Source organism: Coenobita brevimanus, chromosome 98 (genome assembly GCF_032717465.1).
Source record: "Coenobita brevimanus isolate Jiangsu-jjx chromosome 98, ASM3271746v2, whole genome shotgun sequence".
Classification (NCBI taxonomy): Eukaryota; Metazoa; Arthropoda; class Malacostraca; order Decapoda; family Coenobitidae; genus Coenobita; species Coenobita brevimanus.
The window spans coordinates 26,513,252-26,533,127 of record NC_137051.1 but is presented as its reverse complement, the minus strand read 5'-3'; the positions used below and the strand labels follow the sequence as shown (position 1 = coordinate 26,533,127).

Sequence of the window (19,876 nt, the reverse complement as noted above, 5' to 3'; positions counted from 1 at the left end):
GCCAAGGGACATTTAATGTTAAGTGTACACTCAGTGCTATTGTGTACTACATTGTTGTTATCATAAATCCAAGCCCCTCATGACTTCATACTCACACTTTACCAGAGTTTTGCATCTCTATGTTAGCATTAACACTCACTTTAATGCAGTTGTGCCACATTGTTATTACAATAAGTCTCAGCCCCACTTGATTTTTTGCACTCATACCTTACCAGAATTTCACATCTTTGTTAATGTCAGCATCAGCACACACTTTCATGCAGTCCAATTACACCATCCACATTCATTCCTGTGTTTCTTATCAGAGTCCTCATAATATTGCCAACTTTTCATCTGTGAACCATGCTGCACTCCACCTTCTTTACACACAAGCTGAATTTCTTATTATTACTATTACTTGAACTAGGGAGGAGGGGAAAAGGGTGTGTAGATCAGATATTTGTTCTAAGATGTTGAACTAGGGAGGAAGGGAAAAGGGTGTGTAGATCAGATATTTGTTCTAAGATGTTTAGTGGAGAAGTATCTAGAGAATGGAAAGAAAGTGTATGCTGCCTTCATGGACTTGGAGAAAGCTTATGACAGAATAGATAGACAAGGTATGTGGAAGGTCTATCTATCTATCTATCTATTTATCTATTTATTGCCAGACGCCATAATCCCGTAAGGGGTGGCCATTTGACTTTGAGTTATTTGTTTTACGGGGAGGGGCACTAACCCTCCACCAACCCACTTGCTGACACGTAGGGAGCACGTATGATTTGGTTATATGGTTACCACCCAGCGTTGTAAATGGTTTCTTGGCTTACAGGAAATCATTTGGCTTGTCACTCAGTGTAAAGCCACCTGTAAAGGAAAGAAAAAGCAATAACAAGTGACAGGAAAGATGGGAGAAATAGGAAGAGAGGAGGACAGGCACAGAAAAAGAATGATAAAGGCTAAGGAAGAAGTAGGCTGCACTACATCAAGTGAGTGGATGATATCACCAACACCCACCACCATATGTGGAAGGTATTGAGAATATATGGAGTGGAGGGGAAATTGTTTAGTGCTGTGAAGAGTATGTATGAAGAAGCTAGGACTATGGTGCGAGTGGATGGTGAGCTGAGTGAGTTCTCTGATCTCAGTGTGGGACTGAAACAGGGTTGTGTGATGTCTCCATGGCTGTTTAATATATACATGGATGGGGTTGTAAAGGAGGTGCAAGGTAGGGAAGTGGATGTGGGGCTGGCTCTAATGAATGAGGGTGAGATTTGGAAGATTGCGGTGTTGTTTGCTGATGATACAGTATTGTTGAGTTAAGATGAATGAGAGTTGCAAGGTTTGGTGAATGAATTTGGGACTGTGTAGGAAGAGGAAACTGAAAGTTAATGTAGACAAGAGTAAAGTTATGGTGTTTGAGAGGAATGAAGTCACAGAATGCACGATGAGGTTGGATGGCGAGGATATGGAGAATGTGAGTGCATTCATGTACAGTACTTGGGTAGTGTGATGAGTAAGGATGGAACCTTGGGGGATTAAGTACATGAAAGGTACAGCAGGGAAGGAAAGTTGTTGGTTCACTGAAAGCAGTGATGAGAAATAGGGAGGTGACCATATAACCAAACCATACGTGCTCCCTACGTGTCAACAAGTGGGTTGGTGGAGAGTTGGTGCCCCTCCCTGTAAAACAACTAACTCAGTGTCAAATGGCCAACCTTTGCGGGATTGTGGTGTCTGGCAATAGATAGATAGAGTATGGAAGTTAAGAAGTCACTGCATGATAGTATTGTGATCCCTACCCTGACGTACGGAAGCGAGGCATGGACCTTGCAATTGGGGAACAAGTCAAGAGTGAGAGCAGTGGAAATGAGCTACTTGAGAGGAGCATGTGGAGTGACATGGAGGGACAGGTTGACGAATGAAGACGTGAAAGAACGTTGTGGGGTGGATGTGGATGTGGTTGAGAAGATTAGGAGAAATACACTGAGGTGGTTTGGACGTGTGGAGAGAATGGAGAATGAAAGACTGACTAAGAGGGTGTACATAGGTGAGGTGGAGGGAGGGGAAGACCGAGGATGAGGTGGAGGATGGAGTTGAGAGGTATATGAGGGAGGGGGGAGTGAGTTGGGGGAGGGTAGTCAAATGGTGGGTGACAGAGCGACTTGGAGGCGTTTTGTCTGCAGCCACCCTTTGTGGGATTAGGACATTGGGCTATAGATAGATAGATAGACTATTACTTGTAACTTATCGATTTACCTAGATAAACCCCTTCACCTACACCCACATTGCCTAGCTGTGGATACTGTCTTTCAACATACCACCTTTGGTCGTATTGTGTGCATACCCTGTTGTCCTGAGTCATTTCATTTCCACACATTAAAGCCCATGTGTCAACACCTGCACTACAGATTATGGATGCTCAATGTCTCTGGCAGCTCTGGTTGTGCTTTTATACACACATGAAGAGGCCCGTGGAATGGCTTGATCTATTGATTTTTAAGGTTCTAGTGACTCACCTCTCCCATAACTCTAGGCACATCACTGTTTGAGGGGTTCCGGGGAAGAAGGGCCAACCAGCCATGTACAAGGTCTGGAGAACAGTGCATTTAAAGATTCGAAGGGTAATGTCTCTGTAGTGGCCGCTGCATTTTGCTTTAAGCCACCAAAAAATTGGCAAAGTAATAGACTTTCATATTACAGCCAGTAAAGACATTCAGCGATGATAAGCAGGGGCACTCACCATCCACTCACTCAGTGTAGTGCTGCTCTTGGGTGACTGCCTATTCCTCTCTTCTTTCTTACTTTCCATGCTGCCTCTTGTGTCTTTTCTTCATTCTTTCCTTTTCCATCTGCCTATGGGTGACTCTACAGTATACTGAGTGACAAGCCAGATGGTTTCCTGTACCCCAGGAGACCATTTACTACACTGGGTGATAACCATATAACCATATTTTTGTGCCTGGTAGTTGAGTGGATAATAAACCCTTAAACAATGGGCTACTCCCCAATTTGACGTCCATGTGGGAGGAATTATTTTGGAAAAAATAAAGTGTCATGAAATCAAGCAAAACATACATAAATGGATCAGAATAGCTGAAAAAACAAAGAATTTGATGTTACTCCACTCAAATTGTGTGCAGGCTGGGTGGTGGTGAGAGGTGAGTGAGAGGGGTTGTGGCACGTCAAGGTCATTCTCAGTGGCATGCAACTGAGAGCAGGCAGGCAGAGAGTCTTGTTTTCTGCTCTTAACTGTAACAGCAGCCTAAAATATATTATATTTACATTATGTACACTGTTCTGTGTCATCGTGGTGCAATTTGAACTCTACACACTATATTATTATGTAAAATTTTTCTTATCTCATGTCTCTACAGCTGTAATCATATGTTAGTAAATATTACGTACGACTGTATATTACAACTGTTCACATTAATGTGTGTTTAGTATATGGTATTCTCTAAAGCAGTTGATACAGAGACCTACACCACACTCAGGGCATCACGTAGTCACATCTCTGCATTTACCTGGGCATCTCACTGAATTCTTGCACACAACACACCTCCACACGGCCACTTGCATTAACTGGAAGTGACTGAAGGTGGTGCCATGAGATATGTTCACGTCCTAACAGGCAATGTTGCCATATCTCCCACCTGTTTCATATAATAGGCCCGCAGAATAGAAACGCTTTCTGGAACGTCAACCTCCCTTTCCTTAGTGGACGTTCAGGAATGTTGACCACCCTTTAGGGGTTAAGGTGTTCCAAATGGATTGAGCCGGTGCAGGTTTATATCCAAGGGATGGTTGGGCTTTATTACTCATGTAGTGGTGGGTGGGGCACCTATCATCCACTCACTCATTGTAAGGATGCCCTGTGGTCTCTACACTAAGTGACAAGCCAAATAATTTCCTGTACTCAGGAACCATTTACTAGGCTGGGTGGTAACCATATAACTGGGATTTTTGGCCTGGTTAAGTTTCCCCCAGATTCCCCTATCTATAATCACTTAATCATTGCAAATGTTTCAGAGAACCTTGGAGGACCCAATACCTGCCCAGGCCCCCAACCTAATGGGCAGATTCTCATGGCCATGTGGAGTGTGAGAGGTGTAAATGAGAAGAGCAAGAGGGTGGAAGTGGTGAATGTGTTCAAGAGTGCTAGATATACCATGATGACATTGTGTAAAACACTGTTGAAACGGTGTGAAGTGGAGGAGTGGGAGGGTGTAAAGTGTGTGAGGTTAGGCATGAATGGGAGAGAAAGATGCAAGGAAGGAGTTGCTTTGTTGATGAATGTGGTGTGGCAGAGTGGAATAAGAGATTGCAAATATGTCAGCTTGAGATGTATGTATGTCAAATTCAAGTTTGAGAAGGTGAAAGCAGCTGTAATTGTAGCATATGCACTGTGTGATGACAGGAGTGGGAAAGGCAGGGTTTGGGATGAGCTGGATAAAGCAGTGGGAGAAATTCCTAGGAGCTATAAAGTGATCGTAATGGGCGATATTGATGGAAGAGTAGGCACTAGTCCTGAGGATAACGTAATTGGTTGTAATGGGGTACCAGGAGAAAATGATGGTGGAAAGCAACTGAAGGATACTTGTCAGGAAAGGTTGTGCATTTGTAACTCGTATTTCAAACACAAAGATGCATATAAATATACATAGTATAGAGGGAACGGGGATCATGTTGACAGGAGCCTGATTGATTATGTGCTTGTAGACAGGTCGATGCTGGGAATGGTTTCTGATACAAGGGCCATGAGAGAATGATGTGGCGGTCTGTCAGATCATATGATTGTGGTAGCAAGATCAAGCTGAGAGGAGCCAGGTGGACCAGGAGAGAGAGGAACAGTCAGGGAGAAAAACTGAAAGTCAAGAAGCTGAGGATCAGAGAAAAATGGCAAATGAATATGGGACAAAAGTAGAGCAGGAGTTAGAATCAGTGAACTGGAATGAAAGGGATAGATAGCCTGTGGAATGCATATAGGGATTGCTTAGTTCGGAATGCTAAAGTGTTGTGTGGTGTGGTAAGAGTAACAAAAAAGAAGAAAGGTACGGGATGGTGGGATGAAGAGGTTAAGAGAGCAGTGGAGGAAAAGAGGAAGAAATGGCTAGAGTGGCTACAGGACAGGGGTTCAGTTGAAATAAGAACTGATTATATTGAGAGCAAGAAGCATGTAAAGAGACTAGTGAAGAGGAAAAAGGAGGAGGTAAATGATGATCTAGGAAGAAAAATGAATGGAAACTACTCCGAAAATAGGAAGTTATTGTGGAAGGAGGAGCGGAAATGTAGAAGTGACAGTGGATAGAAATGTGAAGGTGTGAAGGATGTAGGTGGTAGATTATTAACCCATGGGGATGAAGTAAGGACCAGACGGAAAGAATATTTTGAAAGCCTGATGAATGGGAACAGAGAGAGCAGAGCCACTGTAAACATGATGGGTTTTGGAGCGTGCAGAGAAGGAATGCAGTGCCAGGAAATGTGACCCTCGCACAGGTGAAGAGCACTGTGAAGCGGCTGAAAAATGGGAAAGCAGCTGGGGTTGATGAGGTGTACTGGTATGCAGAGACGATTAAGTGTAGTGGAGAGAGCAAAATGAGTTGCTTGTTGGAGAGAGGTAAGGAGGTATAAGAAGGCATAGATGAGTGAAACTGCCAGCAGAGTGGAAAAAGGTTGCGATTGTACCCTTTTACAAAAACAAAGGTGACCAAAGTGGTGCAAGAATTATCTTGGCATAAGTGTGATAGGGAAGGTATATGGAAGAATTATTATTGAGAAAGTAATTCTCAATAGTGAGTGATGAACAGGGTGGCTTTAGGTGGCAGAAGATGTGTGAATCAAATATTTGCAGTAAGACAGATAGTGGAGAAGGCTTGTGAGAAGAACTATAAGGTGTTTATGGCATTCATGGATCTGGAAAAGCATACGACAAAGTAGACAGAGAAGGATTTTGGAAGGTTTTGCACATGTACAGTGTGGGTGGTAAGTTGCTAGGTGCCATCAAGAGTTTTTATGATGGCAGTGAAGTATGTGTAAACGTAAATGGCTGTCTGAGTGAGTGGTTCATGATCGGTGTGGGTGTGCGACGAGGTTGTGTGATGTCCCCGTGGTTGTTCAACATATATATGGATGGGGTGATGAAAGAAGTAAAAGCACGTGTAATGGAGAGGGGAATGGCGTTGGTAATGATTGGGGATGCATGGAATATCTCAGATTTGTCGTATGCTGATGATGGAGTACTACAGTACTTGCAAATGCTGGACAAGAACTTGGTTGACTAATGCAGAGTTTTGATGATAACTGTGAGCGTCGTGCCTTGAGAGTAAATGTAGAAAAGAGTAAAGTGATGATTATTGAGAGACACGATAACTCCTAGTGTAGCGTTGCAGTGAATGGAGAGAGACTGGAATTGGTGAGTGTTCAAATACCTGGGTGTATTTTGTTTCATTTTTGAAGTCTCCAACATTCTTGCATGCATCGGTCTTGGGCACCTAATGGTGGCTCTTCATGCAACTCATCTATGGCAGCTTCTCTGTTCAATCCCTTAACCCTGAGGTCACACTTAATGACCTCGTCCCACGTCTTTTTCGGTCTACTCCTCACAGCCCCACCCTCAGAATTAATGCTTGTCACTTTCTGCACCCACTTATCATTCCCCATCTTCTCAGTGTGTCCAAACCACCACAGTCTACTTCTCCTCATTACAACACCAGTACTCTCAAGTCCCATCCCACTTTTCAATTCATCGTAAACCCGACCCCCCTCAGGCCTTGCTCGCAGGGATGCATTGCACATCCACCTAATCATTGTCATTTCTGTACATTGGAGCCTGCAAATATCCTCTTTCTTTACAGCCCAGGTCTCTCTACCATACAGTACTACATTTCTAACACGTGCTGGATACGAAGGTCTCTTAGCACAAAGGGAGAACCCTCTCAATTTCAGTAGAGGTAACAGCTCCCTGAACTTCTTCCAACCACTTCTCACCCAAGCCACAGAGCTAGCTTCAGCCCCACCTCCAGCACATAACATGTTTCCCAAATAACAAAACTCTTCCACACACTCAGAGACTCATTAGCAAGTTCAGTCCTTTCACACTTGACAGGCTCCACCTGCTCTCCCCGACACACTGCACACAAAGATGGAATTACTTCCCACGCCCATGTGGCAGATTGCACATGGCCACTCTCCCTCATCTTTGACAGTACCACCACCAACTTTAGATATCATCACTTCTGTTGTATCTGCATTTACCCTTAAGCCCTTGTGCCCCACACGATCTCTCCACTTCCTAAATCTTTCCTTCGCCTCCTTGTCATTCTCTGCAATCAACACCAGATCATCAGCATACAACATCTCCCACAGAGTCCATTTCTGATGTCACATGAGAGGGCTTCATGTCCCATGATAAACAACAAGGGACTGAAAACTGACCCCTGATGCACACCGACATTCACGGAAAACTCATCACTCAGATCTCCATTCACTCTTACCTGAGTAAGCACTCCCACATACACGGCCATAACCACCCTAACCTGCCACTTGTCCATCCCTGGCTGTCTCATTGCCCACTTCACCACCTCCCTGGGGACTGTCAAAGGCCTTCTGCAGATCAACAGAAACAAAGTACAGTTCCCTTTTCTTTCCTATATATTTTTCCTGAAGCTCTCGAACAGTGAATATTTATTTCATCATTGGTCTCCCTGCCAGTCATAAAACCAAACTGCATCTCATCAATATTCACTCTTTCTTTAATCATACCTTCAAGAACTCTCTTGATTGCCTTCATTATCTGATCTAAAAGCTTTATACCTCATATAATTTCCTCCTTCCAGGGCATCACCCTTCCCCTTGTACACATTTGCAGTTACACCCTTCAACCAATCATCTGGGACAACACATTCAAATATATAATTATATTTATCAGGGCAGTGACTAACCTCACTCCTGTATCTCCTGAGGCTTTCAGCATTTCAGCAGTTAACCCAGATACACCTGCTGCCTTCCCCACCTGCATCCTCCCTATTGCCTCACTCACAGTAGCAGTGTCAATCAACACAAAGGGCCAAACACTGGACCTACTGGCTTCAAACCTTACCTGTCCCAGTCAAACTCCTCATTCAACAGCCGGCTATAATGCTATCTCCTTGCATCTTTAATATCCCCACTGTTCAGCACTACCCTTCCATCATCATTCTTGACACACTGCTCACTTGTAATATCTTGAATATACAGCGATAGAAAATAAAGGAAAATGAGCAGATGAAGTGGAAAATAGTGTGTCACAAGGAAGGAAATTATCTAGTGTAATGAAGGCCTTGATAGGAAACAGAGACTAGTGTTGCAGCTGCACAAGGCTTACATGAAGAAGTGTTAGTGCCAGCTTTAACATATAGATGTGAGACTGGCATGAAAATGGAAAGTCAAGAGTGAGAGCATGGAGATGAGACTACTGAGAAATGTATATCGAGTACAGAGAGTGGATAGGATTCGAAATAATGTGATTTGTGAAAGAGTGTACTGAGATGGTACGGTCATGTGGACAGAATGGATAACAATTGAGTGGTGAAAGAGGTATATCTGAGTTAGCGAATTTGAAGGAGGGAGGAGGTGAGGTAGGCCAAGGAGAAGGTGGAGGGATATGGTGGATGAGTGTGTGAGGAAGAGACGAGGCTAGGGGACTGACAAGAGATCGAGCTGGTTGGATGATTATTGTGAGGAGAATCGCATGTTCAGGGATTTGGCATCCTTTTGTAATGTGACAGCGTCCGGATTAACTCTATCGGGTACATTTATGTGAAGCTGCAGAACGTGGTGAATGTTTTCTTTGTGTTTCAGATAAAGCCAGGATTGCGGGGGCTTGAATGGTGAACAAATGTAAGTGTGGCCCATTGGATTGGGGAGACTTTGGCTGTCTGGACGTTGCTAGTCCTCACCTTGCCGTAGGGTGGCAAAGGAGGTCTGGATGATGATGATGATGATGATGTCACTCAGGGATGAGTTAGTCTGGTCATTTTCATCTTAAAGGGCAGGACTAACTTTCCCAGCCACGGGCTCCTGTGCTCCTCATGGGGCAACACGGGATTAGATGAATGAATGAATAAATGAATAAAGGTACAGGCAAACCCCTAGTTGTGGTATCCCAGAATAGCAATGGGAGTTAGAAATATCACCCTACCTCACCGATCGTAGGCCTACCCCTGGGTTGGCGTTTTTTTTTTTTTTTTTTTTTTTTTTTTTTTTTTTTTTTTTAAACCAATTTTGGTGATATTATTGACCTTAATTTTGTGTTTTGATTTATAAACTGGTTTAGACTTAATATGTTTTACTCATAGATGGATTGAACACACTCATTTGGGGTAATTCTTGCGCATCAGACGAGGTGCAAAACAGCGTGGACAGCTAGGCGACCCAATAAAGAATATTTTGTGTTTGACCATTGAACTTTCATCTAACCTATCAGTGGAATACATAGTAATAATTTTGAATGAATATTAATAATTATGAAAAACCTTAGGGAGGAAATATTTTGTGCATTGATGAAAACTTTGTCATCAATAAATCATACGTGTACATTTGGGCTGTTCAAGGAAAAACGCATTGAAAATACAATGGAATTTCTAAATAAATGTAGGAAAATAAGAGAGAAGAAAAAGAGCTCAGCAACCAGAACAGTAGGAAAAACGACATAAAGAGGGGCTGTTGAAAAGACTATCCTGAGAGCATCATCGATCAGTAATTTTTTTTTTATTTGTGTTCGAGGGAAAATGCTTTGAAAATACAAAGGAATTTCTAAATAAATAATGGAAAATTTGAGAGATGAAAATGAAGGAGCTGAGCAGCCAGAACAGTAATGAAAATGACATACAGTATTCCCTTATTTATCTGAATATAATAGAGCTAAAGGCATATCTGGGTAGTGGCAACATCTGGATAATGAACACTACTCCCCTGCCATACCTAGACCCTACCTATACCCACCTCCAACCTATACCTAACCTATTCGTATAGTACCTATGCTTAATTTGGCAGTTTTTCTGGTCATTCAGGCATATTTAGACATCAAAATACATATAGGCATATCAAAAGTCATGGTAAACCATGAGAACCATGCAGGAAAACCACTGAAATCCAAACAACACCCTACCTATAAACTACTGCATGTACAGTACCCCTCCTAATTTTGGCACTGTTTTTCAAGTCAATCTGCCATATTTAGACATGAAAACATACATATGATTATCCAAAATAATTTTCAACACCAAGAAAACCGTGCAAAAAAATCACTGAAAGCCAAAAAACACCCAACCTAAACACTCTGTGTGAACAGTACCCCACTTAATTTTGGCACTTGTTTCGGGTCAGTCTGCCGTATTTAGACATAAAAAAACTCATAGGAATGTCCAGAGTAATGCTAGACACCATGAAAACCATAAAAAAAAAAAAAGCTGAAAACCAAAAAATGCCCTACCTATACACTACTGTATGTACAGTACCCCTCCTAATTTTGGCACTATTTTCAGGTCAATCTGCCATATTTAACCCATAAAAGACGGGTGTCCGCATATGCTGTCCAAGGGTACTAGGGCCAACAAGACGGGTGTCCGGTCATGCCCCCCAACCCCCCAAACCCACCCTACCCACCCCACCCCCCTACCACAACACCCACCCACCACCCACCCCACCCCCCTACCACAACACCCACACACCACCCACCACCCACTCCACCCCCCTACCACACCACCCGCCACCCACCCCCAACTTCACCCCCTGCCCTCCCTCCACCATCCCCTACCCCCCACCCCCAAACTCCCACCATCCCACCAATACCATCCACAGCCCCCTAACTCCCACCCTCCCCACCACCACCCCTGTCCCCCACACCCCCAGCTGTTTCCCCCTCACTCCCCCAACCATCCCCCACTACCCCCACCAACCACCAACCCCTAACCACCCTCCCCCTACCCCCACCACACCAAACCCCCTACCTTTTTCCACCCCCCACCCCCATACCCACCAAACCCCCTACACCTCCCAAACAACCCCACAACTCCAACCCCCACTGCCACTTCCACACTTTTCAAAAAAAAAAAAAAAAAAAAAAAAAAAAAAAAACGCTTACTACCCCCAACCTCTCCCAAGAACCCAGTCACCATACCCGCACCACCCCACAACCCCCACACCCTTCCATACCTCCCCTCCCCCTCATAAATCCCCCACTATATCTATCTATCTGTCTATTGCCAGACGCCTCAATCCCGTTTGGGGTGGCCACAAACAAATCGTCTCCACGTTGTCCTGTCCCCCGCCATTTCACTGCCCTGCTTCCAACTTACACCCCCCTCTCTCATATACATCTCCACTCCATCCCTCCATCTCATCCTCAGCCTCCCCCTCCCTCTTCCCCCCTCCACCTCACTCACATACACTCTCTTCATCAGTCTTTCACCCTCCATCTTCTCCATATGTTCAACAATTCCTTAAAGTGTTCTCTCCATCTGCTCACTTTTTCTCCCTTCTCCACTAGTAATCTACCATTTTTATCTTTCACTCCCTTGCTAACCTCACTTCCACCCTGTCTTGCTCTTTTCACCTCTTTCCAGAACATCTTCTTACAGTCCCTCCACTTTACACTCAAATTCCTTCCAATTTCCTCATCCACTCTCTTCTTACTCTCTCTTACCAATCTTTTCACCTCTCTCTTTCTTTCTGCATATAACTCTCTCTTCCACCTCTCAACTTCTTCCACGCCCCTATTTCTCATCCATTCATTGTATCCTTTCTTTTGTGCCACAGCCTGTCTCACCTCTTCAGTCCACCACGCTGTTCCTTGCACCCCCCTGCATCTTCTCTTCCTCCCACACACCACATCACATGCTGCACATATTTCTTCTGTAAATATCCTGCACACACCTTCCACGTCCCCCATCTGCTCCAATTCATATTTCCCCAATCGTTCCTCCACTTCTCTCTTATACTCTGCATTTTTCTCATCCTCTTGTAACGTTTCCACTTTCCTTGCAACTACTCCTTCCTCTTGTCTTTCCCTTCTTCTATTCCTCCATCTTACTTGTATCCTAATTCTGGCCACCACCAAGTAGTGGTCAGAAAGTCCACTCCCCCAACCTCTGTAAGCTCTTGCATCCATTACACGTCTTCGCATCCTTTCATCCACACACACATAATCAATTATTGGCTTCCTTTCATTCAGTTCACCACCCACCCTTCTCATCACTCGCCATGTATACCTGTGGATCATTTTATGCCTGAAGAGAGTATTGGCTATCACCAACCCCCTCCCAGCATAAATGTCCACTAACGCACCGCCATTCTCATCTATCGCAGCAGCCACACCCTACTTACCAACTATTCCATCCACCTTCACATTCCCTACTTTACCATTCATATCACCGATCAAAAACACTCTCTCATTCCTTCCAAACTTTTCCATGCACGCTTCCACATTTTGTCCAGAACTCTTCTCTCACTCTGCCAGTACGATCTTGCATTGGCGCATACACACACACAATCGCCCACATTTGTATTCCAACTTTCAACTTTACCCACACAATCCTTGACCCAACTGATCCATACTGTCATATGCTCTTCTTCCATCTTTTACTCACAACTATACATACTCCTTCCTTTGCCCTCTCATTCTCACCTACTCCTGCACACATACCCCATCCATACTCCCATTCTCTCACACTTTCTCCTCTCCATTTTGTTTCAGTCATTCCACATACATCCACTTTTGCACCCTCAAGCACCTGGACAATCTCTCTCTCTTTCTCATCATCATTCGCTCCTCTTACATTCCACGTACCCATTACCAAGTCCATTGTCCGGTCCTGGGTCGTCATCGTTTGGTCAGTCCTTGTCCGAGGCTTCTTGTTTGTTTTTTTAGTTAATTGTTTTCTGGGGAGGGGCACTAACCCTCTGCCAACCCTTTTAGTCGCCTTTTACGACAAGCAGGGATACTGAGGGAGTACCTGTATTCTTGAAAAAAAACCCTACCCCCGCCAATTATGCTCGTCCTGAACATTTGTCAGAACATTACGATGCCCGTCTTTTAGGGGTTAAAGATCAAAACATATATAGGAATATCCAAAGTAATGCAAAAGCACCAAGAAAACCATGAGAAAAGGTGGGGGGGGGAACCTACTTATACAATAATGTATGTACAGTCCTAATTTTGGCACTGTTTTCTGGTCATTCTGCAGTATTGAGACATCAAAACACACATAGAGTTATCCATATTAATGCTATACATCAAGAAAACAATACATAAACAACAAAAATCCACAAAAAACCTGAAGATCGTTTCAAATTCGGTTATCTATGACGAATGATTGCTTCTGGGGCCCCAAAAAAAATTTCTTGGCCAAATATGGTACCAGAAATTGGTTATATTGGCATAAATGGTATATCACCATCTTTGCCGGTGTTGATACTATAAGCTAAGCTAATAAAAATACTTAAAACTGATAGGTGAAAATGTAGAAATGCTGTGAGAATAAAGTCTTCAGGAGTAAAACTTGCCTTCATGTAACTTCCCACCATCCTAGTGCAAAATTTTGCCAGCACTTTGCAAGAGGTAAGCATATGTCTTAGATGCAGAATTTCATGAGCGTTCTCATGGTCACCACAGAATTTCCATACGGCCAATAGTAGTAAAATAAATTGCAAAAAAGCTTTAAAAACTCACAAGACAGTGTTATCACCACAGAGAAGGGTAGGGGTTGAGGGAGTGAGGGGGGAGCCGGGCGGGTATGGAGGATGGACGGGAAGGGGGGGAGAAGCGAGGCTGTGGGCAGGATTCTCCTCCTTCTGTTAAGAGGCGGACAAGCGCATTTACTGTATACAGTATATACTCATAGCTTGCAGTTTGTAGGACGCTGAGTGGCCACGTGGAAACACAACTCTGGTGACGGGAGGAGGGGGACTTTTTGACGTTCGGTAGAGAGATGGATGACCACTGTCATGGAACACGTACTTGTGGCTTGCGGTCTGTGTTACAATGTCAGGGGCAGTTAGGAAAGATAGCCTGGTGGCCATGCAACTTTCGACATTGGGTGGGGATGCGTACGGATGTTTTGACACCACTTGTGGGTTACAGTCGTATTATTCAGGTGCTGGAGGTTTGTTGGGAGTGATCAGACGAGTGAGTGATTTTGACCATTCAGTACAGGGTCGGATGGATATTTTGGATATTTTGGCTCTGGTTTGGGTTACAGCTTACTTCCCACTCACAGCTTGAGCCCAGCGGCCACGATACTGAATGTTTGAACACGTCGGCTGGCTAGCTGAAGTTCTCGGGAACTTTTACATCCGGATGATAGCAAGTAAATTCGGATAATGGTTTAATAGAGCCAAGGGCCAGCATCTGAATAATGAACATATCCGAATACTGCACGTCCAGATAATTGAGGGACAACTGTACGTGCCATTCAGCACACGGCAAGCTTTCATTGTCATCATTGCATGGTGATTACAGTACACTCAACCCCCTGCTATCGCGCCTAATTGGTCACAGCAAACGCGCATGATATCTGAATACGTGATAGCTGAACTGAACAATCAATGGGAAAATTTCTAATTGGTTTTTCGGTGGCCCATTTTTCTAACTTTTAACCACTTAATGCCTGCGATTTCCTGCCAATCTCTCCTCCAACATGAAATAAAGCATTATTATATTAATCATAACAGTAGAATGAATAAATAAACAACATAAATGGCCATCAAACTTTTATAAGGATTAAGGCTTGGGTGGTTTGATGGGTTCCGAGGCTTGGGAGTGGCTTAATTGCCGCCAGATCTCTTTAGCTGTCTCCATGATTTCTTAGTGTCCACAGCTAAAGGGGTTATCATACGGTACATCGTATCAGGAACGGCCGAGGAAAATTTAAGTGGAACAAAACTTGCACGCTATCACACACGTTCCTCATACTGTTGCCAGAGCCCCGTCTCAGTTGTAAACACGTGATTACTTTATCGACAGCATGGTTTTCTCGGCATGGGAAATATTAACTCTTTATAAGGGTTTCCAAACAATTGATAGTTATTCTAAAATACAGTATCAATAAGTATTCAGCATTAAGCTAAATTTCAATGCTGTAGTACGATATATTCTTTCGAGTCGAATGGGTTTTGTTCACACTATTATGCCCGTCGTATCCTCGGCAGGAATCCGTTCAGATGCATTCCAAATGCTCGTGGTATCTTCGACAATTTTACCACGTTACCGTTTCGATTAACCATCGTATCCTCAGCAAACCTCGTATGAAGTGCCTTGTGAATAAGTTTCGCTTATCCTGTCTTCAAACTCGACACGTGATAGTGGTCTTGGGGTCCGTGATAGCATGTATGGTTGTGCATTTGATGTGTGTGCGATAGCAGATAAACGCGATAGCTGAACGCGCGATAGCAGGGGGTTGAGTGTACACTGTACCCATAAGGGCTTGTGTATCATTGTGTACTGTCTTTGTAGGAAATATTAATATGACATAAAATGCATTTACAGGTGTTACAGTGGGTTTGTAGGTAATAGGAATAACTAAAACATTGAAATCAGTGATTTCTCTGGTAGGTTTGGGCTTTTCGCAGAATTCAACATTCACAAATTGCGGGACGTGATTGTATAATACTAGCAGTCTGCCTCTCAAAAAAACTTAATCGCAATGAATAAGTGAAATTTAAAAAATAAATAAATAAAAATAAAGGCCAATTTGTAGCATCATTATAGCGGTTATATCTGTAATTTAAGCAGTAACACTGACAGATAATAGGCATTAGATGTCATACTCTCAGAGCAAGAAGCATCTCATTGCCTTGGAGATATTTGCCCAATGATCCTTCTTCCTTCCCCATGAGAACACTGTCTGTTGGGCTAACAGATTGCAGGAAAGTCAATTGCTGAGGATTCCAGACCATGGTCTCTCGACCATGCTAAAAGGGCTAATATTGTTTTTTTGGAAGCAAAAACTTGCTGGGGGAGTGTGTTGGAATCTGTAGGTCCACATCTTCAGTTTTGGTTGGTTGGCTCTTCATCCATGGAATCCCTCATTTATGGATGCTGTGTCTTGGTAACTAGGTTGTGTATGAGCATTCAACTTTATAGAACTATGATATAGGTGAAGTTAGTTATTCTTCAGGGATCTGTATCCCCTAGATCCCATCACTCACAGCTTCAGGATATAATATCTCCATAACTCTCTCTCCTTTGGTTTTCGTACATAACATAATTATCTCATGGTAGAGGCCAAAACTTGATTTTTGATGTAAATTTTACTGTCTTCCAGCATTCCTTGAGAGTAGAACCCTTTATGGACACTTTCCCTCAGGGACTGAGGCATCTATGATTTTGCAGCATTATGCACAAACAGTAGACCAATGTTAAGGGCTCAGCTTATTGATTTTCAAGGTTCAAAGCAGTTTGCTGTCTAGTGAAGTGGTCATTCTGGGATTCATTGGTGTTTAAAAAATGGCTAATGGACTATAAGCTCTTTTCATCTGAGTTGTAGTAATGATGAAAAGCTCATTGCTATTTATGCAGTGAGAGGGATTAATTATTTGAAAGATAAAGTTGTGTGAAACTGTTTAATTGCCCACGTCAGGTTAAGAAGTTTGCAATTGGTAGCAATGCATCATCGTGATTTTTTTTCTCCTGGGTAAAGCATGTATCGCCGTTATGGTGTGATTTAGTTGCTTTGGTCTTATCCTTAGTGTTAGATAAAGATGTGTGGGCATTCTTCATATTTATTTTTCTTTCTTGAAGACTAGGTATGCTGGGTACAGTATGACCACTGCGGGGCAGATGCCCACTTATATTGGTGGTGTATACACCATGGGAACATATTCTTGTTCATGAAGTATCTGATGTTAGGATCAACTTTCTGGTGATGTGTGTGCATAGACATGGAAGCTCAGTATGTATATTGAGTATAGGCAGCCCTCCACATTTGTGGAATTAATTTTCGCAGGTCTCGCAGATCTGCGGATTGCCCCTTTGTGAAGCCAAGACTGAATTTAATAGATATGATTGTAAGAAGTTGGAGTATATATGTAGCTGATGACTGGCCCACACATGTGTGGGCCAGTCATCAGCTATTTTTTATATTTTATGTCGGTTTCAGGTCCCAGATACGGTTTATTAGGTACGGTATGTGCACACTTGCTCACGGGGTGATTTGCTGTTGTAGAGGCATATTCGGGAGGGCGCACCACCCATTCGCAGAAAATCTACGTTCGTGGGAGTCTGTATCACCTATACCCCGTGAATGTGGAGGGCCACCTGTATATGCATGCTAGATATCAGAACAAAGTAAAGTTTTATTAGGTTTGGTAGCTATGGATAATTATATTAAGTAGCAATGAATATTGGTTTTGTTTCATTGTTTGACCATGGTAATGGAATGTTTGTCTTATTTTACAGATATAACCAGTTAACAGCTGTCCCACGCTCACTGAGCAAGTGCATCAACCTTGACGAATTCAATGTGGAGAGCAACCAGATTTCCCAGCTCCCAGAGGGTCTACTCAGCTCCCTTTCCAACCTATCCTCCCTCACCCTGTCCCGTAATGCTTTCAACTCCTATCCTGTTGGTGGACCATCACAGTTCACAAATGTCCACTCCATCAATCTTGAGCACAACGAGGTGGATAAGATTCCTTATGGCATCTTCTCCCGTGCTAAGTACCTCACTAAGCTCAACATGAATTACAACAGGCTCACCTCCTTACCCCTTGGTAAGTTTGTCATGTTCCTTACCAAACCTTTAAAAATTGTTTTACTTAAATAACATTATCAGTTCTTCACACTACACCCCCTGCAAAATGCTTTGTAATACTTCCTGTTTCTTGTGATGCAGTTATTTTATGGTGAAAAACAAACGAGGTAGGTACGGTAAAAGTCCTGTAATCTGAATTGCAGGGGACCAAGGGTCTTCTGGACTATTGTGAGGACCTATGAAAATATTAGAAAGATACGCACTCACGTTCACTAATTTCTGCCCAGGTACCCCACAAGCGACTAATATGGAAATTGGAGCACAGAGGAGGACTGAAGGGAAACCTCCTGAAGTGGATGAGAGACTTCTTGAGAGACAGACAAATGAGGACAGTAAGAAAGGACAGGATATCTGGATGGAGGGAAGTAACAAGTGAAATCCCACAAGGCTCCATGTTAGCGCCAGTAATGTTCGTGATTTACATGGACGATATGGTAGATGGGATGAACAGTTATGCAAGTCTGTTTGCTCATGATGCAAAGAACTTCAAGAGAGTAGAAGTTGAAGAAGACTGTACAGTGCTGGGGGAGGACCTGGATAGGATTCATGGTTGGAGCCAGATGTGGCAAATGAAATTTAATGCAAAAAAATGTAAAATATTGAAAATGGGTAAAAGTACGAAGAGGACATCACTGAATTATTTGATGGGTAATGAACCAATCACAAAAGCAAGAGAAAAGAAAGATTTGGGAGTGCGGTCCATGATTGTTTGTCACCTGAAAAACACAGCAAGACAGTTAGAGAGAGATATAATCTCTTGACTAACATCAGAGTAGCATTTCATTACGTGGATGAGGAGATGATGAAAATATTGATAATGGCCATGATCCGCCCCATGTTGGAATATGCGGCACTAATGTGGTCCCCACACAAAAAGAAAGATATAAACAAGATAATACAAAGAACAGCAACCAAGATGGTCCCTAGCCTGGCAGATCTGTCATAAAGAGAGAGAGGCTGGAAAAGCTGGATCTGCCTCCTTTAGAAGAAAGGAGAGAGAGGGGTAACATGATTGCAGTGTTCAGGACCATGATGGGAATAGGTAAAATTGACAGAAAAGATCTGTTTGTGTGGGATAGGAGAGTAACAAAAGGACACAGAAAGAAAATGGAAAAGCCAAGTTGCTTGAGGGATATCGAGAAATAGTTTTCCATATAGATGCATAGACATGTGGAATGGCCTGGAGAAAGAGATCGTCCAGTCTAAAAACTTAAACAAGTTAAAAGCAAAATTTTACTTACTGAGAAACAGAGATGGCACCCCACAAGTGTAGTTCATTTCCTGTATATCACAACTAGGTAAATACACACACACACACACACACACACACACACACACACGCATGCATGCACCCAACACATGAGGCCTGGGATGGCGGTTGTTAACATTCATGTTTTACTGTCAGCGTTATAATGCATTAATTTCTTCCAGCAGCGTATTCATAGTTATATACTTTTTACATACGCTAGTGTTTTGTGTTTGTGTATTAGTAATGTGACTTTGAGTGCAAAGTATGAGGTTAGCTTGAGATGTAACTGCCAGTTAAGAATAATGAGTGGGGGATTGGGTTGGGTAGGGGTATGGGGGATGGTTGGGAGCTGGCGTGGAGCTCTTTTCGTCCCGTCTCCCTCTTGTCTTCCCTGGGTACATAGGAGTACAAAGGGGGTACCCCTGAGCACGTGGCCGACCATGGCGAGGAACATGCATTCACAACGATGGGTCGGTGGGAAATGGGGAGGAGGCAGCATCGCCCTGCTGGATGTCAGTGGAACTACGCGGCAAAACACAGCTGTTCGGCGCCATGCGCCAAGTTCAAAATAGTGTACTTTTTTTTTTTTTTTTTTTTTTTTTTTTTTTTTAAATAAAGGCCCAGGCCCAAAATGTCCAGGAATTGCGGTGTCCGGGAATCGGGCGTCCGGGTATTACAGGCATTACTGTAGTTACAACCATGAACATCATATGCATGGACATTCTGATACTGTTCTGACACCTGCAGATACCAGGCACTGTTCATTGGAACATTCTGTGGGTGGAAATGCACGCTACTTCTCCCCATAACACTACTAAAAGAGCCTGAGATCATAAAATGGTTTGGATGTTTCATAATT

At 43.2% G+C, this 19,876-nt stretch overlaps 1 protein-coding gene across 1 annotated transcript in view; it reads left to right on the top strand.

Moving 5' to 3' along the window:
• The window catches only part of LOC145414104 (uncharacterized), a 255,196-nt gene that overhangs the window by 142,446 nt on the left and 92,874 nt on the right, over positions 1–19,876 (top strand). Inside the window, exon 6 of the mRNA XM_080283663.1 lies at positions 17,414–17,727. Coding sequence (XP_080139789.1) covers positions 17,414–17,727 — 314 coding nt within the window. The remainder of the gene's footprint in view (positions 1–17,413; positions 17,728–19,876) is intronic.